The sequence below is a fragment of the Hemicordylus capensis genome, chromosome 1, assembly GCF_027244095.1.
Source record: "Hemicordylus capensis ecotype Gifberg chromosome 1, rHemCap1.1.pri, whole genome shotgun sequence".
NCBI lineage: Eukaryota > Metazoa > Chordata > Lepidosauria > Squamata > Cordylidae > Hemicordylus > Hemicordylus capensis.
Window position 1 is genome coordinate 76,879,285 of NC_069657.1, and position 21,028 is coordinate 76,900,312.

Consider the following 21,028-nt stretch of genomic DNA (forward strand, 5'->3'; position numbering starts at 1 on the left):
CAATCAGCCAGGAGCAGCTCAGAAGTTCATAGCAGCCATGACAACTATGAGCCTATCTGAAGTGGTCTCAGGACCAACACATGTTGCTGGTCATGCACTCAATTTGGTCTTCTGCTCTGATCAGAGTTGTGTTCTGTGAGTGCAGAATCCTGTGATTTTCCCATTGTCATGGACAGACTACCATCTGGATAAGACTGGACTCACAACCACAATTGGTGAGCTGATATTAGAATGGTCTGCCCAAGAAGGTTATTGGATCCAATAGGATTCTGAAAAGTCTTGGAAGTTTTTAAGTTGGTTCTGGTGATTCCGTTGATGCCCTGATATGGAATGATCAGTTTACCAGCACAGTATTTTTTAAATTTATTTTCTTTAACATATTTATATACCACTCAAAACCTGCCTCTAGGTGGTTTACAGTAAAACAGCACAGTTAAAACAAAATGAAAATGTTAAAACAATGTTACAATCTGAGTCTAATTAAAAACCTGGGTGAAGAAATGTGTCTTAACTGCCTTAACTTTAAAAAGTTATGAGATGGGGAGAGATGGGATGTCTTATTTCAACAGGGAGTGCATCCCAAAGCCTTGGGGTAGCAACGGCGAAGGCCCGTCCCTGAGCTGGTGGCAACGGCAGATGGACCTCCCCAGAGGTGAGGCTTAAAACACAGACACAATCACTCCTAAGTGTCCTCTCCAACCCACTTCTAATTTAGCCCCATTGAATAAAGAAGAACTACAGGGGCTGAATTTTCAAGGCAGGCAGGCAGATAGACAAATGGAGAAAGACACGACTTGAATCCGACGGATTGCAGCACAGAGCCCATCTGAAGGCCAATGCTTTGGCAATACAGGCCCACAAATGAGAAAACACACACGTGTAAAATGAAGAAAAATGCAGTGGAAAACTAATAAACCATATAAAACATATTAACCATACTCAAAAGAATTTTTTTATAGATACTAAATCACAATTCATATATACAATTTAGAAAATCAAATGCAATCGATATAAATGTAAGAACCATAATTTACAAAATAGATAACCGTATGAATTTGGTGCGGTGTTATATGTGTAGCCCGGGTCTTAATCTGAGAGCAGCAACTGGGTACAGACATGGTTTGGGCCAGGGTACTTGCAAAATAGCGGAAATATAAACCTGACCTGCATTTCTCTGTAAAAGGGGCAAAAAGAGAGTACATGTTCTGCGGTTTCTACCTCCCCAGTGTCATAGGGAGTCTCTTTGCAATTGGGATTTTCTGAATTTGCCTTCCAGTACAGCAGAGGGAAAGGCATGACAACGGGGGCACACATATACAATAATGGCTAATTCCCTGACAGGGATTCTGGTAAGGGCAACAATATTCTTATGGACCACAGCCACTCCACCACCCCGCCCACATCCTCTCATCTGCTCTGCAATGGAATATGCTAGCAGGATAAGCTGGGACCATATTGGACCACCAGCCTCCCCCATTCAGGTATCCATAAAGCATACCAGGGTGGCTCCTTCATCCACAATCAAATTATGGATGATTTCCGGGGTTATTTTTTGTTTTAAACCAACCTGGCATTACAAAGAAGCAAAGTGAGGTTCTATGGTAGGTTGGTAATGCTCCTCAAGGTCAAAGAGCTAGCAGAGGAGCTATAAGGGGTAATATATATTACGTTTCTGATCTTCCTTTCCTGGTCCCAGCCTGATATGCTGTGAATGCCACAACTTCTTTTATTCCTCACCACCACTGGAATAACTGTCCCAGAACCAAACACCACCCATCTCCCCATCTCCAGGTGAGTAAACCAAAGCACATAGCTATATCAGCCAACACTATATTTGGTGGTGGTGGGGGGAGTTATGTCAGCAACAGCATATCTTGCTCAAGCCCTCAATCCCACATTACTAGTGATTCTGTCAGTGCTCTGGTGCAAACATGGAATAATGAACTCACTAGCACACTCCTAAGCATCATCTCTGACTTGCTTTAAAGACAGCCCCATGGTATTCGGATGAACAACGGAAGCTGAAGAGGCGAGGTAAACAACTAGAGTGCAAGTGGAGGAAGGCTCAGAACGAATCTGATTGGGCACAACACAGAGGACATTTGAAGATCTATGTGCTGGTAGTGCGGGCAGCAATGAAGCAATTCTTTTCTGCCCGCATTGCTTCCACAAATTCATGTCCAGCTGAGTTGTCTAAGGTTGTGAGAGGGCTAGTATGTACCCCACACCCTTGAATTTAAACTTGGAACCATTGGTCACTTGCTGTGACGTTTAATGACTTTTTTTTTGCAGATAAAATCTCTCATATTCGGGCCAAGCTGGATTTCACAGTTACTGCAGAATCTACTGTGGAGGTGTCCAGCAACTCCTCTTATGGGGTTAGATTGGATCATTTACAGTTTGTAACTCCTGAGGAAGTGGACAAACTGCTTCTGACTGCGTGTCCTACAACCTGTTCCCTTGACCCTTGCCCAACTTGGCTTATCACATCTCATATCATATTATCAAAGAGGGTCTGGTAAATATTATAAATGCTTCTCTGAGGAAGGGCAGGATGCCTCCTTGTGTTAAGGAGGCTATTATTAGATCACTTTTGAAGAAACCTGCATTGGATCCCTCAGAGTTAGCTAATTACAGACCTGTTTCTAATCTTCCATGGTTGGGCAACGTGGTTGAGTGGGTGGTGGCCTCTCAGCTCCAAGCAGTTTTGGATAATATCTTCCTTAAATGCTTGCCTGGAGGCAGTAATGGCCTGGATGAGGGATAACTGAAGTTGAATCCAAATAAGATGCAAGGTACTGACTGTGGGGGGAGGACCTGAGAGATGGTTTAGATCTGCCTGTTCTGGATGGGGTTACACTCCCCCTGAAAGATCAGGTTTATAGCTTGGGAGTGCTCCTGTACCCAAAGTTCTCCCTGGTTTCTCAGGTTGAGGCAGTGGCCAGGAGTGCTTTTTATCCGCTTTGGCTGATGCATCAGCTATGTCCACTTCTAGAGGTGAATGACCTTAAACGAGTGGTACATATGCTGGTAACTTCCAGGCCTGACTGCTGTAATGCGCTCTACATAGGGCTGCCTTTGTACATCGTCCAGAAACCACAACTGGTACAGAATGTGGCAGCCAGATTGGTCTCTGGGACAACACGAAGGGTCCACATAACACCAGTTTTAAAAGAACTGCAATGGCTGCCAATATGTTTCCGGGTGAAATATAAAGTGCTGGTTATTACCTATAAAGCCCTTAATGGTTTGGGTCCAGGCTATTTAAGAGAGTGCCTCCTTTGTCATGAACCCTGCCATCTGTTAGGATCCTCTGGAGAGTTCCAGTTACGGTTACCACCGGCTCATTTGGTGGTGACCCAGGATCGGGCTTTATCTGTGGCTGCCCCAGGGCTTTGGAATATGTTCCCTGCTGAACTAAGAGCATCTCCTTCTCTGTTTGTTTTCAGGAAGACCCTCCTGCTCTCACAGGCTTTTAATTGGAATTAATTATTTTAATAACTGTTTTATGCTATTGTTTTTGTGTCTCGTGTATTTTAATCTATATTGGCTTTTAAATATTATTTTAAATTTTGTACTCCACCTAGAGATGTACATATCAGGTGGTACAAAAATATGATAGATAGATAGATAGATAGATAGATAATCCCACCCACCATGACTGACCCCATGTGGTTTTTATAGTTACAGTGGCTGCAAGTTCCTCCCTTGTGTCACGCCCTCGATCTCCAACAGCGAGGAGGAAGGGAAAGCTGTCAACTTTCCAGGCGATGCAGGAGTGTCTGAGGGGCAGAGCCCGGCTGTCAGTGTTCATGAAACAGCTGTGGATAATGACTCTGAGCAGGCACAACAACCTGAGGCAGCAGAAATCGTGAAAGACCAATAGGAAGAAGAGCTATGCAACCAACCCCCGCTGACCTCCAACAGCGGCGTGTCACGAGACGCAGGGATCAATTGGAGACTATTAGGAAAAGCAAATGCCTCTTTCGGAGGGCTGATAAGCCTTAAATCCCTGCCAGCTGGGAGCTCTTGTGGCTTGAACTATAAATCACGTTGTCAGTCAGCTACTCACTGCTGAAAAACAACATTCGTCAAACTATATGTCGACAGCGTGCAGCCAAGTCCGGTCAAGACCTTGACACCTTGTAGCACACAGACCCAGGTGTAGGGGTATGCATGGGTTGCAGTCCAAGGTCTGGTCCAAATGGCAAACTGGTTCAGCCCAGTTGGGTTGAACCACAGACTGCTCCAGCAGTTTGAAGTGGTGCCGGGGTGGGGTGGGGGCGCAGCCACTCCAGGAAGCTTCCTACTACAGCGGCGCTCCCCCTAGCAGCCCACACACGCAGAGGCAGCACAGCTCTGTCACTCACCTGGCCTCCGCACATGCATGGAGACCATTTGCATGGTCAGCAAGACCACCATGGTCAGCCTGCTTTGGGCAGCGCCATGGCTCCATTATTAACCTGGCTTCCATGGATGAGTGGAGGCCAAGTGAGTGACGGAGCCATGCCACCGCTTTGCACAAGCCGCTAGGGTGAGTGCCACAGCAGCAGAAAGCTGCCTGGAGCAGCAGTCACACTAGTAAGGACCTGCGTCTTTACTTTTAAAAGGTGCCGCTCGCCACACACACACACACCTGGCACCACCTCAAACCGCTGGACCAGTCTGCAGTCTGGCTAAACTGGTTTGCTGGACCACAGACCGGTACAAATTCAGACCAGACCTCAGTCTGTGAACACCCCTGCCCAGGTGCAAGTTCTTACAATCAGCCTGGAGACAAAACAACAACAAACCAGGAAGAAGAACAGCAGCAAAACGTCAGGACACTATCTTTTCCACTGACAATTCGGATGTTTTTCTTGTCTTTCTAGCAGAGGAGATAAATAAAAATATTTCACAATGTAGTAAGTATTTGTGAAAAGGTTCTTCTCTATCATGGATTCAAGACTTCCTATACTGACAAGCCTTACAGATCTACAAGTCTAGAATACTCACCACTTTTGGCCCAATAGTTCTTGTTTTGATACATAAGCTACTATAAATCATGGCAAATCCGTTCTCAAAGACTTGCTGCAAGCCATTTGCCATTTAAGTTAACAGAGTTGCACCAGCAAAGGACTATGAACAAGGTCTTAATTCCTTATCATGAAATACTCATGTCTTGGCAATAATGAAACCATACTCTCACATACTATAACAGAAAGATTACTTCTAAAAATCTACATTGCCAATATATAGGTGGGGGGGGGTGGTTGTTGCATGAAGAATGTGAGCTGGGGGTGGGGGAGAAGAGAATCTTATATACTTTTTTTTTTTGTAGATAGCACCACAAAATAAAAATAAATATTGCAAATAAAACAATCAACCTATTTTTGAAATAAAGAAATTTCATAACATTATTTAAACTGAAATCAGAACACTGCAAGTACATCATTATCATAATTTCTTAATGATGCATTTTATAAGGAACAAGCATAAATTTAGTGTGTGACAGCATTTCTCTAAGATACTTATCTAAGCACTAATATACTGAATTTTAATAAGTTCCCAAATTTAAGAATTGAAATAAATTTAAGCATTTAAATATAGGATTTAAAATTAAGTATTTGGAATTAAAAAGAAATATACTACATTTTATTGGAAGCTCTTTGGGACAGGGGCCTGTATTTTTACTTATGTTAATCTACAGTGCTCAGTAAAATAATGACGTGATATATAGGAAATACAGGCTGTGTTCTCACAATCACAACTGCATTTAATCAAGATAGATAACCAGCTATAGAGAGTGGGGCATAGGTCAGTGGTACAACTCATGCTTTGCATGCAGAAATCCGGAGACTAATCCTCAGCATCTCCATTTAAACTTTATCAGGTACAGGAATGGGAAACACCTTTACCTGAAACCCTGGGGAGCAACAGTCGGTTGGGGGTGACAATCCTAGGCTAGACAGACCAGCACCTCTGACCTAGAGAAGTGTACAAAACGGATTTTTCTGTTTTCTTTAAAGCTTGGAATGAAATGCAAAACTTCCAAAATGTATAATCAAAACAGTGGTCAAGCCACCTTTTTCTATGAAACAATTCAAAACGTTTCCAGCCATAGGGGAAACTCGAAGCACCCAATTGTTCCCCATGGGTAGATCCGAAGGACACTAAAGTGGGCTGGGTGGTAGGGTATGATGGGTGATAAATTTTAATGTCTTTTTATCTACTATGATTTTTTTAATCTTTTATGTATATTATATGTTTTATATTTTATATTGTTTTAATTCTGTACATCGCCTAGAGATTTTGATATTGGGTGTTATATAAATTCAATAAATAAATAATAAATAAAAATCACCTGCTTGCCCATTTCTTTTGTGGGTTGCATGGTCATACCCTACCACCCAACCCACTTTGGTGTGTTGGATGAGCTACCCATGGGGGGAAATTGGGTGCTTCAAATTTCCCCATTTTTCCCTATGGTCAGAACAAGCTGCAGTCACAGAGTTCACAAAAGGTAGCATGTCAATTTCCAATGCATTTTGCAGCCCTGCTTTGAAAAACAATGCAAAAGCACACAGTAAAAGGGAATCTGTCCCCCCCAACACAAAACACACATTTCAAACACAGTCCCAAAATGGTCAAAATAGACTCACTGACCCAGAATCCAATGCGAGCCACAGTGCCTGTGCTGCAGTAACATCATTGGCACAAGTTGCTCTCTTACACACAATTATGACTCCTTACTTCCTAGCATTGCAACAGCTGCCACAGCAGCATCCTTACTTAGCAGCAAGCATAGCCATAAGCTCAACTACAACTATTTCAGCCACATTTGGACTGAGTACAGTTTGCAATGCAGACTGCAGAGCAGACCAGAGCAGTGAGTGAAGCACAAGTTAGTTTCCAGGCCAGACACAGTGCTAGTCACAGCAATCACCAAGGGTGTGTGTGTGTGTATGTGTGTGTGTGTGTGTGTGTGAGAGAGAGAGAGAGAAAACGAACACGAACTTTCAAGAGTAAATCATGTTGAAAATGTTTTTGCAAAAGTACTGTTTTGTACCTGAGTTCGTTCTGTTTCAAACTCAAAACAGCCCATTTCGCTGTCAAAATGTTCTGCACATCCCTAATCTAACCTGGCATAAGGCAGCTTCATATATTCAGATACAAAACAGTACTTTTGCAAAAACGTTTTCAACATGATTTACTCTTGAAAGTTATCTCCTTTGGGAATGTGGGGGAGGGGTGGAAAGGGGACAGAGGGAGAAATGTGATCAAAACTAACACTAAGGTAGCATCTTCACTACCTTCAGGAGATGACTCCTCAGGTCATCGGAGGGGGCTCTGCTCCAGGTGCCGACAATGAGGGAGGCTCAGCTGTCATGCACTTGGGACAGGGCCTTCTCTGTTGCTGCCTCCAGACTCTGGAATGCTCTCCCGGTGGGTAATTGCTCCTCAGTCTCCATCACAGTTTTTAGAAAGCATGTTAAATCTTGGCTTTTTACCCTGGCTGTTATGACTGTCTCTACTACGGCTTCTTTGTATATTTTATTTTGTATGGTTATTTTATGCTTGTATTTTAAATCTTTTCAGTCAGATTCATGTTTTTATATTTTAGCTTAATATATTAACTGTGTATTTTTATAGTCTTGTTTTAATTTTTCTGTGTGAACTGCCTTGGGATTGTTTTAATGAAAGGCGAAATATAAATTTATCAATAAAAAATAAAGTGAATTTAGTAGGCTTCTAAGCAACTCTAAAATGCACATCAATTCATTTTGTAGACTTATTGCTTGTGTATACCCATACAATTTTGTGTTTGTTCATGCAGAACCTAGAGTCAGTGGTTCTTGTAAAATATAAAAGGTTGATGCTGATAAGGTATTTAAGCAAAGTGAACTGTTAATGAACAGCAGCAGCATTTTGCCACAGTTCAGATTTGAAGGAAGACTTTTTTTAAAAGCCAGACCTTCATCATTCATCTGAAGAATCAACATTATTCTCCTACCCAGCTTCTTAAATACTTTCCCACATGAGAGCCCTAATGTTGCAGGGGACAAAGTAAATTGTATGGCACTGGCTGGGGATGGTCACTTAAATTCAAAAGAAAAGGTAATTTCAATGTTGTATATTCAATTCTGACATTTATTAGAGTTTCTAAATATACCAAATTGGCTTTTAAGGATTCTAGGCTATTTCATGTTTTAATAGTTTTGCTCTCTGCTGCTTATAGTCATAACGTCAGCAACAGCAAAACCATGGCAACAGGAAATTCATTGCACTGTTTGCTAATGCCTTTCTGATTCCATGATGCATTCTTTAATTTCCAGCGCTGAAAAGTGAAAAAACTGTGGACCTCAATACTTATGGGTCATTCCAAACACCATAAAAAGAAAGGTCACACGTGTAGGTGGTTTTTAAACAAGGAACACACAGGGGGGGAAGTGTTTACTACAGGATAAATATCAGCCTCAGCAGTAATTTCACTGTATTTTTTTCTACGGAACTACAGGTATTTCAGAATCTTGGCAAAAAGATCGCTTTTCTAATGCATTTCAGAAATGATGCAATTTACGAACAAAGCAAGCAACATTACTATGAAGAACTTCACTAGTGTAGGGAGAACTATGTAGAAAACATAGAAAGTAATTAAGATTGTAAGCTCTTGGGGTCAGGAACCTGCCTTTTACTTCTAGTATTCATAAGGCACCAGGTACACTGATGATGCTCAACAGCACAACTAAAGTTCAGCAGTAGCGAGAGAAAGCAAGCACTAATGGAAAAACAAACTATAAAACTTGATATCGCATAAAATCAATCCATTCATCTTTCATGAAAAGCTAACAAGTCAACAAATAATGTTTGTGTTTCAGAAGAAGAAATTCAGAAACAAAGTTCAGCTGCAACGATGGGTTTCCCCCCCACAGATATCATACTGAGAAGAGAGAAAAGGGGTCTGGAAGTATAGAGACCTGCCTGATCACTTCTCACCACTTTTTAATATGCTCCAGTGGCAAATCTATTTTTTTAAAATTCGATTTATATACCGCCCTTCCAAAAATGGCTCAGGGCAGTTTACATCAAAATAAAGACAATTAAAACCACTTAATTAAAATCAAAACTATAAAAACAGCATAAAACCAAGTAACAGTTGAAACATTTAAACAGTTAAAAAACCTGGAGAACCAGGCCGAACATTTATAACAGTTTAAAAACCCTGGAAGGCCAGGCCAACCAGATAGGTTTTAAGGGCTCTCCTGAAGGCCAATAATGAGCTCAGATTCGAGCCAGGAGCAGCTACAGAGAAGGCCTGCCTTTGAGTCAAGACCAGACAAACTGGTGGTAACTGGAGATGGGCCTCCTCGGATGACCTTAACGTGCAGATTGTGCAGAAGAAGGCGCTCTACACTTGCTGATCACGGGTATATGCAGTAACTATATCATATTAATTTGAATAATAGAATGTCTTACTCTTTGTGTCTAGCTGAGCACGGTACTTTTCAAATCCCTTGAGCCGAACCCGTTCACCCAGTAACTGAAGGAACTCTTCAAAGGCTGGGCCTGCTGATTCATTATTGTACATTTCCTCTTCTGTGCTTTGTCCAGATTTGCAGTACATGATCCCCACTTTAAGTTGATAGCTTAGCTGTAAACACAGAAATTCAAAGTTTGCATTTCATCATATGTAGCATTTACACTGCATTAAAAGACTAAATACGTTCCTTCCATAAGTTCCCATTGCTTTTTTTAACCCTTTAACATGGAACAGTCAGTGATGAAGGTTAAAACAGCAGTACTTTACATTAAATCTGCTGAATTTCAAATTACTTCAAAGCCCATCACCTGCAATTGGTATTCTAATTTTTCCAAAATGACACAAAATTCAAAGAGAGTCAAATAACATAGCCTCTATTTAAAACAATAAACCATTGCTTTGTATAAAGACAAACTTTAAAACTTTATCATAACATGTCTACCTGTGACTAGTTTTAGGTTTGTTTTTGTTTTTTTAGGTTTTCCTCAACTTACCTTTCAGTTTGCTAAGGTTAGTCTATCAAAATAACCAGTCAAAGTATGGTCAAACATTTTTTGAATGACAGAAACTAAGACTTTTAGACATTTAGAAGGGTGTCTTTAAACCCAAATTTATTGCAGCAATAGGAGCCTCGCGATTCTCTCACATCACAGAAACATAAGGGTCTTAGAGCCCCAAATACTAGTGGTATATTGAGAGTAAAGAGCTTTCTGTTTCATATGCATGGTTTGGGCTGGGATTGGGGGAAAACGTAAAAAGAGCAAGGCGCTGTCTGAAAAAGAAACCCACATAACTTGAGTTGATGCAATGGGACTTCCAACTGCAATAAGATTTAGTTCTAAGCCAGCAATGATATTAAAGAACCTTTTACTTGCTAAATGCAGTAGGGAAAATAGGTAGCATTCATTTGAAAGGCTTTATTTAATCTTGTATTAGACTCCAGGCAACATCACAGAAGTGAAGCAACACTCAAAGGGAGAGACTGATTTTCATTAAACAAATGTAGCACAGTCAGAGTTCAGAGTCTACTCAGTGGAGATTTATAAAGCATAGGGATGAGCCAGTGTATGTCTTAATTTCTCTACAGCATCTAAGGTAACAGGAACTTCTGTGAAACAGCATACCGTGAAATAAAACATAAGTAACTATAATGCACCCTGTTGCTTGCAGAATACATTTGAACTCTAATTTCCTTGATTTTTACAATTGCACTACACTCTACCTACAAATATGCTGAACCAACTAGTATTTCAGGTTCTAAAGAAATATGCAGTTAGCAGGATTAAGAAATTCATTAGAATGCCAGTTTGAATAACTGCCAAGTCATATCTGGTATGGAGGGAGCTATGCATTTGGCAGAAATGAAAGCGCTCTTAATGTGGCAAGAATGGTTAAGAAACCATATGCAGCAAGCTCTTCAGATGTCTAGAAACATTTTATTGTGGTCATTTTAACTGATATTTTTGGTATTTGGGGGGCTCTATTAGGTTTGAATCCCCGCTGGTATGTTTCCCAGACTATGGAGAACACCTATATTGGGCAGCAGTCATATAGGAAGATGCTGAAAGGCATCATCTCACACTGTGTGGGAGGAGGCAATGGTAAACCCCTCCTGTATTCTACCAAAGACAACCACATGGCTCTGTGGTCGCCAGGAGTCGACACCAATTCGACGGCACATCTTACCTATATTATTCTGATATCTCTATGATAAATAATTTTAGTCCACACAATTTACACATCATCATTATTAATATTATTACTACATTTATATCCTGCTCTTCCTCCAAGGAGCCCAGAGCGGTGTACTACATACTTGAGTTTCTCTTTCACAACAACCCTGTGAAGTAGGTTAGGCTGAGAGAGAAGTGACTGGCCCAGAGTCACCCAGCTAGTTTTATGGCTGAATGGGGATTTGAACTCGGGTCTCCCCGGTCCTAGTCCAGCACTCTAACCACTACACCACGCTGGCACATAGGTGGCCCACATCTTGGCACCCGCAGTCGGGCAACAGAGACCCAACCCTGTTATTCACGAATACAAAAATAGTGGAAATTCACCTATCTCAGTTCCTGGGTGACCTCCGAGGTAATTTCCAGCCATCATTTTGCTAAATGAAGCCATTTTGTGGCTCTTTCTTTTTAAAAAAAGTTTCCTGTGATTTTTTGTGGAAAATTGGCAGAATTGGGAGGGCATTGCTGGACAGCTGGAGACCTGGAGAGCATGGCACAGCACATTATTTCACTTTTTTCCTTCCTCCTTCTCACTTTTCTTTGCCCTTTTTTGACCCTGAGGAATCTAACTCCCCAGTTCCCATTGACTCAGGGTCTCGTTCATGGAAATTGATGGGAACAGAACCCCCGCAGATAATGAGGGCCACCTGTACTTCAGTTATGCATACTGACATACATTACTCTCAAAATTCAAATGGCTAAAATAGATGTTTACAGCTATTTTGCACAAATTAATTATACAATACCACTAAACATAAGCTGATGGAAGTGCAACATTTTATTAATTTAGGAAATGTGACCACAGAGTATTATGAGGGCAGCATCAGGACTCAAAGATAAGTGTAAAAAAATAGATATAAAACAATAACAAGTTAATTTGTTAGATTGCATGTATAACAAATGATGCTTACTAAAGCATGAATGGGGATATTCAGAGGTGAAAGGGCTTAATTTTTTTATCAGTGTCTTACACATTATCTTACTTACACTGTAGGAAAAAAATCCACTTCATAGCAAAATTAAACCCTAACACGCTCTGTCTTAAAATGCTAACAAGCAAAGTCATAATATTCTGCATGCCTTGGAATATTTAATTCATTTTAATTGGTTTGCATAATTCACTTTAAAAAACCCAGCAAATTTTATCTCCAAGTTTTCGGACAAGGCTATTCTGTAGCATTCAGCAAATACACAGGAACTTGCTTACGAGCAGGCTGCACAACTTCAGCCCCCTCTAGCTGTTGTTGGACAACGACTCCCATCGTTCCCAGCCACAAAAGTCAATAGTAAGAGATGATAGGAGTTGCAGTCCAACAGCAGCTGGAAGGCTGAAGTTGTGCAGCCCTGCCTTAGAGCAAGGAGCAGGGCAAACAAATAAAAGCTCACACATAGATCTGTTACTGTAATGCTGGCCACTAAAGGAGTTTAGTTTGTTACTTAAGACTTACCCCTTGTTCATCAAGTTTCATGAGCTGTTCTGTGACTTTAGGAGTGTTGAAGGCCAACCGGAGGCAATGAATATTCAGTTCAGGAACCACATGTTCAAGGACTTCTTTCAAGGGTAATCCTCTGGCTGTGCAGTGCTTTGCAGTTGAAGGTATTGCATCTTCCAAGACAGAACCTCTTAAGGTTGTAAGCTAGGAAACAAAAGTGGTGCTAAACATATATAGAAAATGATGGGAGGCAGATTCATGATCCTAAGAGGAACTAACTGAGGATCTGGGGGGTCCTGTTCTGGAAGAGATTGGAACCTAAGAAGGAAAAACCAGTATTTACACCACTAAGCTGTACTTTGCTTTTCCTATTGCAGTTCTAACATCTGACGATAAATCATATATACCTTCCTCATAATGTAGCATGCACATTGAACGGGCATTTCTCACTTCTGGGAGATGAACAAGTCCCCCCATTGTATTTTAACTTGCAAGTGTGGAAAGTGGTTGCACAAGTCACTGAAGACACACAGCATTTATAATAGGGTTCCCAACCTTGGGGCCACAGATGATGCCAATCTATAACTCCTATCATTTCCATCTGGGAACCCCTAACTTAAAGGTTTCCTTTTTACTGCTTTCCATTAATGTGCAGATTCATTAAATCAACCATCTCTGCACCACATGCAGCAATCAGATAAACACATTTCCCTCCACAAACTCAACATTAAATAAAATAGATCTGACTTTTCAAAGTGCTATTTATGAAGTAGTTAATCTAAAGTATTTTTAAACTGGAGATTCTTAGTCAAAGCATCCACAATTATTATGGATCCACATTATTAGTTGACCTTTACAAAACTAGGAGTTCAATTTGTAACATAATAGCAGGAAAACTTAATAAGCAGGCCAAGCACTATGAGCAGAATGCAATTTAAATACACCTCGCATAAATTGTGACACACTTAAGCAGTTTGCTATATTTCAAAATACAGATATCCAGATCTAACAATAATATAAAAAACCAATACAATATATATTTGTCTACGATGGGAAACACCTATATTGGGCAGCAGCAATATAGGAAGATGCTGAAAGGCATCATCTCACACTGCACAGGAGGAGACAATGGTAAACTCCTCCTGTATTCTACCAAAGAAAACCACATGGCTCTGTTGGCGCCAGGAGTCAAAATCGACTCAATAGCACACATTACCTTTACCTTTACTAAGCAAGGACATGAAAACTAGCATATCATTATGACAGCAATTGTCAAAGCCATTATCACAGTAATTTTCTGAAGGCCTTTCTTAAATGGCAGAATTTAAACAACACCCTAAAATCTACAGACTAGGGCTTAGGCAGCTCTTCTGTTGCAGTGAATTCCATGGAGTGGGAGCAACAACTGAGAAGTCTCAGCTGCTTCCCCTACTGATCCAACTTCATTAACTAAGTTTAAAATCAACAGAGTTCCACCTGTTGATTGTAAAAGGTGTGAGCATTGAGAGAGAGAGAGAGAGACAGACAGACAGACAGACAGACAGACCCCGAGACCTGGGGCCTCTTGGAGTCAACCAACATTCAGAACAATTATAAAGATCCAGCCAAATATGTTATGTTGTGAAGTTTAGGAACACAGGAAGCTGCCTTACAAAGAGTCAGACCATTGGTCCATCTTGCTCAGTACTGTCCACACAGACTGGCAGCGGCTTCTCCAAGGTTGCAGGCAGGAGTCTCTCAGCTCTATTTTGGAGATGCCAGGGAGGTAACTTGGAACCTTCTGCAAGCAAGCATGTAGATGCTCTTCCTAGAGCATCCACTAAGGGGAATATCTTACAGTATTCACATGTAGTCTCCCATTCAAATGCAAACAAGGGCAGACCCTGCTTAGCAAAGGAGACAATTCATGCTTGCTACCACAAGACCAGTTTTTCTGTTTCATTGAATACAGAAAAGGATTACACAAGGGACTATGCTCAGAAGGTGGAAGGGCATCTTAGTTGGACCCATGAGACTCCCCGAGAGCTTTGACTCTGGACAGCTTTCAAATTTCCTGAAATTACATATGTTCTGATATAATTTGAAGGCAATCAGGATCAGAAACATTTTAAACCAAGAAATATTTGGTGCAAATTGAAACATGTGTTGTTTTAAAAAGTTTTTTAAAGCATTAAAGAACAACAACTATAGGACCGCTATGGAACTAGTTGCTCTGATGGCTCTGGCATTTCACTACATGGAGATTAGTCTCCATCTGGGAAAAGATACATATGCTAATGCATAAACATGTGGTATATGTTTTTCTTTTGTCATGAGTACAGAGAAGAGGAAGCAATTCTGCTTGTTGACAGTCCTATCCCTGTTCTTTTTGTAGAAGAAACACGTGTGCTACATTTAATCTTAGTGCAGGAAATTTTAATAAATAAACCAGCTTAAAGTTCAGCAAAGACGGGCTTACAAAGTCTATTCTAATCTTTGCTGTGTTTGAATTTAGATTTCAGTTAGCAAACAACATGTCCCAAGTGAACACTGAACAATATCCAAACCGGGTGCACAAAATTAAACATTGTGAAGTGGCCATCTAGGTTCAGCTTAAAATGACTAACACTGCAATAGGTTTCCATGATATGGGCAAATGTCAAGTAATATAGCATAGCCATTGTATATTCCTCAGCTATAAATGAGTAATGCTCTCTTCTCTCCTCTTAAGACTTTATGATACACATCCCTAACACTTAAGGAAAATACTGTATTAAGAAGTGATTATTTTATTATTATTATTATTGTATTTGTCTTCTCCTTTCTGAATCCATAAGGGAACATTGTGCAACTAATGTTAAACTATTTTCTGCAACCAGGATTGGATGCCTCCTGCTTCCAGGATAACTGAAGGGCACATTTAAATGATGTTGACATTTTACCATTCAGCAGTAGCACTTTAAAAGAAGAACAAGTCTCAGGAATGTGCAGATCAGGGCCCCAATAGCTGCATAGTTATGCCTGCTTAAATCCTACTAAAATCAAGCTTTAAAACTTGCTTGTGTGCTAAATTATGGCTTATGACCGCAATCCTAGGTATGAGATGGTCAATGGGACTTACTCCCACATAAATGTGCACAGGGTTGCATCTGCAGTTATTTAAAAGTTTGCAAACTTGTTACGTAAGGCTGGGGCCAGGCCAGCATTTACCACAATTTATTTCATTTCAATGTTGCCCTTTGTTATTCCACAACAAACTTTTACATTAATAGAGGGGGAGAGGCAAAGTGTTGTTGAGACAGGATTATTGAAGTAGCCAGATTTAACTTCTGTGAGAAGAAACTAGTAAATTGTCTTAGTGGATGTGTACAATGTCACAAATTCACAAGGAAAGATACTTTGAGAATTAAGGTAGGGCAGAAAATGGCCAGAGACAGACATCAATCTAAACTATTATGAAAAAAATTGTACTACCATAAGTGAAGACTTTGCAGAAAGAATCCCAAAATGCAGAGGAACAGAGGCCAAGATACAACATGCACCCATATACTCCTTACATAAATATTAGCAGCTGATCACACAAAAAGCACCATATGTCTGGATCCAATCAAAATAGAAAACCTTTTGTGCTTTCATTAGAGTTGTCCTAATCGCACTTACAATTTCTTGATTTGTGTCCTAGAGTGCTGTTCCAAAATACAGTACAAAAATCTGTTAAATGGATGTCCTACCTTAAGACAGTTTTAAAGGAAGGTCAGGCAAAATCTGAGGCGTAATTACAGCTTAGCATTTATTTAGCAGTTCTAAACATTTAATGGTCCACATATATTAACTCAGCTTTTATAATCACTCTATAAGGTAGGTCACTATTATCATCACCAAACTGTAGAAGGGAGCTGAAACTGAGACAACAGTGGTTTGGCTAATGCCACCTAGTTCATCACTGAGATGTGATTTGAACTACCATGCTGAATTTTATGAAGTTTCAATTCAGTGTGTGAGTCTTCAACATGCCAAAGCGAGACAAGACAATAGACACGATTTTGATACCTAATAAATTTATTGGTCACACAGATGACAAGCCTTCATGCCAAGTATTTCTCTTTGTTATGGTCCCCCCCCCCGCCAGGAAATTCCATTTAAAAGGAAATTCAGAGCTTCTGAAAGTTTTTAAGGTTACGGGGAGATGCTCAAGGCAGGCAGGACCTGGCCATGCAAATGGACTGTGTGTATGCGCAGTGGCCTCAAAAATGGCTGCTGTGTGCTCACAAAGGGCTGAAACAACCTGTTGGAGCCTGAGGGGAGGGGGAGCCTGGTGGGGAGAGGGAGAACCACCAGAGGAACCCCACCCCCCGTGGCTGCAGCAGGACCTCCTGAGGCCGCCAAAGCCCTTAGCAGTGGTAAGTTCGCCCGCCCCCCATTTTAATGTGAATCGGCCCTGAGGGTTCGGCTCGACCTCGAACCAAACCAGGTCTGGTCCAGCTCAAGGTCGAGCCCTCGAACCGAGCCGGCTTGAGGTCATGCTGGCTCGCACATCCCTAGGAAGGACATAGCAAAGTAAAAGTCTCTTACATGGCTTATGTTACTTACCTCGCTAGTTCGGAAAATGATGCGATAGTTGTATTGAGACCCGTTTTCCTTGATTTCTTCAGGTTTTTCTCTTCTGATACTGACAGCTACAGGACCAAGGTTCTCATCTGCCCCAAAGTAGTTCCAGTGTTCTTGAGCATAAAGTGGGGGATGGGGGAGGAAGATAAAGAATGAACATTATAACAGCAGAAAAATGAATCTGTTTTACATTCCCATAATATATTAAGCTTTTAGGGTCAAGTTCATGCAAGACAATTTCATTCTATATGTAAGCAGGCCCAACCATCCATGGGCACGTGAACAAATGTAATGTATGAACCAGGCAGTCACAAATACAGCTAGGCAGCAATTCTCAAGATTACTGTTTATTTGAAGCATGGTAACCGCAGGTACTGTGCTGGCTGTAGCTAGGATCATATAGTCCACATATTCCACTTTAAGATTCTAATGACAGGATCTCGTGTATAGCACAAAATTATTATTTCAGGTGCAGTAGACATTCTTTCCACCTACTTTTGGCATTGTGGCAAGATCCATGTTTACTCTATCTTTTCATACACTGCAATTCAGAAATAGTCATCTAAAGCTGACGATGTTTTGCATTAAAGGTACAGCAGAATCATGTTGATACTCCTTCTTCTCAAATATTAAGATGAATTGTGCATAAGATCAGCATTTTTAAAGCTTTTAAAAAACAACGAAATACATTTTCTTAAAGAGAATTAACTATTTAATTAGTTTTAAATGTAAAAAACCCCATAAAATGCTATAACTACCTGCAAATTTCTACAACCCATCCTGAAAACTATATCATTTATTAAATACCTAAAGTAAAATTTATCTGTTCCTTTCCCCCAAATAATTATGTCGTCTTTATGTTTATAGCTTAACCCTTCGAGGTTTGGCCTCTTACGATGCAAAAGTTAGAATGCTTAGCCTAACAGAGTCTAAGCATTTCCTGCACAAAATTTAAAAAGCAAGTTACAAAATGTGTTGGGAATAAATATAATGAATTGTAATTGATACAATTAAAGAACATTCTGCCCAGCAGCACAGTGTTTTGGAAGTGTTCAGTAAACAGATGAGCATTGTTCAAATAAATATATGACTGCTCACCTTTCTGGTAGAAAAACTTCCGGTAATAGTATGCACCATGATCCACGTGTTCAACAATGTATCTTTTGACTCTGTCCAAGTGTAACACCAGATTTTCCTTGGGTACTTCAAGTACAGCCACTCCTGCGTTTGTGCAATGAGAGCTAAGAGTAGACTCAAAAGAGGCACTTTCACAGCTACTGAAGGATCCAGAGTTAGATTTGGAGAGGCTGATCTTTCTTTCTCCTTCCCCACCAATCTCATTACGAAAATAAGGACAGCTCATCACAAGATCATTGCTCTTATCATCTCCATGGTCCATATTGTGACTGCCTTTGGAATTTAGGTCTTCTGTACTGCCCATGGGAGAATTAAAACTTGCAGAATGGGACAATGGCCCAGAACCTAATGATGCAACTGCTGCAGCAGAAGCTCCAGTTGTTGTATTTCTTCGCTTAATAACATTGTGTCGATTAACAGCCACTTCATTTAAATCAAATAATATACTCTGTACATCATAATGGGCAAAACACTTTGGGCAAGTCCAAGGCCTGACACTGTCTTCTGATCTGCTGTCTTCAATGTCTGAAGACTTTCCAAGATCCCCTTCACCTTTGGCATTACGCAGCTTTCGAAAAATGGAAGAATCTCCTGTTTCTGATTTTGAACGCCTCTTCAGTGGTTTCTCCCTTTCCTTAAATAGTCGGAGGTTCTCCCTTTGAGTGATGGGTCCATCTATCACATCCAATGAAAACCCTGAACCTTTACTTCCACTAGCTATAAGGAGTTCACTGAACTTGCTACTGGAGGAGACTCTCTGGTCAGACTTTTCATCTTTATAAACTTTTAGTAAGTCAAAAAAACTTTCCCCTGAAGTACCCTGCTTATCTATTGATGAGGTGCTGCCATACTCTCTGTGCAGTGATGGTCCAGATTTATAACTGGGTGAAATACATTCATCAAAGCTATCCACATCAAGCTCACTTAGGGTAATGTCACTATTACTACGCTGTCTTATTCTGCGAAGAGCTTTCCTGGGGGAGCTGTGGTAGCCATCGGGTGTGAGAAACCTGGAATCTAGGTTTTCAGATTGTCTTGTTTTGTTTTTAAGTGTGTTTTGGATACTCTTTAGCATGACAGAGTCACTGGTGTTCAAGTTAATAGAGCTCCCCTGACTCCCAGGACTACTTTTTGAAGATATACTATCAAGGCAGCTTGTATCCATTTCTTGACTTGATCTACTATTTTCTTTGACATTTTCCTTCCTTGGGGGCCAGTCAGCAATCCTTGCCCTAACTCCCATTTTAGGAACTCCAGGAGTAGAAGTAAGGTGATGAGACCCTTCATTGCGTGGAGGGCCTACTGGAGCCATCACTGAAGATCCCAAGCTGCCATTCTGTGACCTAAAACGTCTCATATAAAAGTCATCTGAATGTACTTTAGGAGTTCCATCTGATACTCCAGTGGCAACAGCCCTTTCAGTCTGGGACCGCTTCAAGCTGGTCATTATTAGAAAAGGTGTTTATCCTTAGCAAGCTCCAAAAGAAAGCACAGCCATCTCTGCCTTTTAAATGTATAATTCTCTTCTGGAGAAGGTTCTCCAAAAAAGGCAAAGGTTGCATGAGATCCCAGTTGTGATCATTTAATCCAGTTGTGATCATTTAATGCAAATATTGTACAAGTGCAGGTCTTTCAGGAACGACTGTTCAGTCACTTCTGACTTCTTAGAAGTCTTAATTCCTCCATTTTAACAAGCAGTCCTTTTTCAACACATCCAAAATATCTTAGCATCGCTATGAAGTCCAACCTTTCAATAGTTAAGCTTGCTTTAAACCTAGAGCAAAAAGAAAATGACAGGATGTTCAATACTTATGTTTACAACAAGGAAAAAAATGGCTACCTATATAGCCACTTCCTTAATGTAGTTTTATCGAACAGAACTGTGGCACCATTACTGTCACATTTTACTGCCCTAACTACAGGCATGTAAATGTTACTTTGACATCTATAAGAAAGATCTTCCTCCAAATCAACAGTTGAAGGAATAGTATTCCCCATGCCAACCAGCAAAATACAGTTAAACCACTGGTATGCAGCTGTATGAGGTAGAGAATATCCGTGCATATAATCCATTGACTACACATAAGGTTGAAGACCACCAAATATAACTCAAAGTTTCTATATGCAACAGGAATGAATGCTAAACCTGACTATTGCTGTTCCCTTCTATAAGACTGACCTAAGAAGCAAAAGTTCCTTCTCAGGTCTGCTTTATTGTTATTTATGCTTTCTAATCAAAATACACAGTGTGTTCAACAAATGCAAAAAAAGAAAAAGAAAAAAAGAAACCAAATATTCAGATGCATCAAAAATTAGTAGCAGCACTTACATAAAAACTTTTCCCTCTTCAGGAAAAGCTTCCCTTGGGGATATGAATGAACCGAGGTCTATGCACTGGTTCAGTGCAGCAGAGAGGTTGTCCCAAGAACCCGCGTGCAGCGTAGGCACCATCTGCGTGGTAAGCAACACCATGCTGACCACGCAAATGATGCCCACACATGTGCAGATGCCATGTGTGTACTGGCGCCACATGAGGGATCTTGGGATGAGTACCACCATAGTAGAAAGCTGCATGTGGTGGCCTAGAGCAGGTAAGGACCTGCTCACTTCTCCCCTTC

The 21,028-nt window shown here is 40.7% G+C and overlaps 1 protein-coding gene across 8 annotated transcripts in view; it reads right to left on the reverse strand.

The window, feature by feature from the left end:
- The window catches only part of SIPA1L1 (signal induced proliferation associated 1 like 1), a 320,297-nt gene that overhangs the window by 104,120 nt on the left and 195,149 nt on the right, over positions 1-21,028 (reverse strand). For all 8 annotated transcript variants that reach the window (XM_053311160.1, XM_053311170.1, XM_053311211.1 and 5 more), the window contains 4 exons: positions 18,372-20,184; positions 17,256-17,386; positions 12,702-12,890; positions 9,457-9,631 (listed from right to left, as the gene is read on the reverse strand). In XM_053311160.1, the coding sequence (XP_053167135.1) occupies positions 9,457-9,631; positions 12,702-12,890; positions 17,256-17,386; positions 18,372-19,857 (1,981 nt within the window). In that variant the 5' untranslated portion in view covers positions 19,858-20,184. The remainder of the gene's footprint in view (positions 1-9,456; positions 9,632-12,701; positions 12,891-17,255; positions 17,387-18,371; positions 20,185-21,028) is intronic.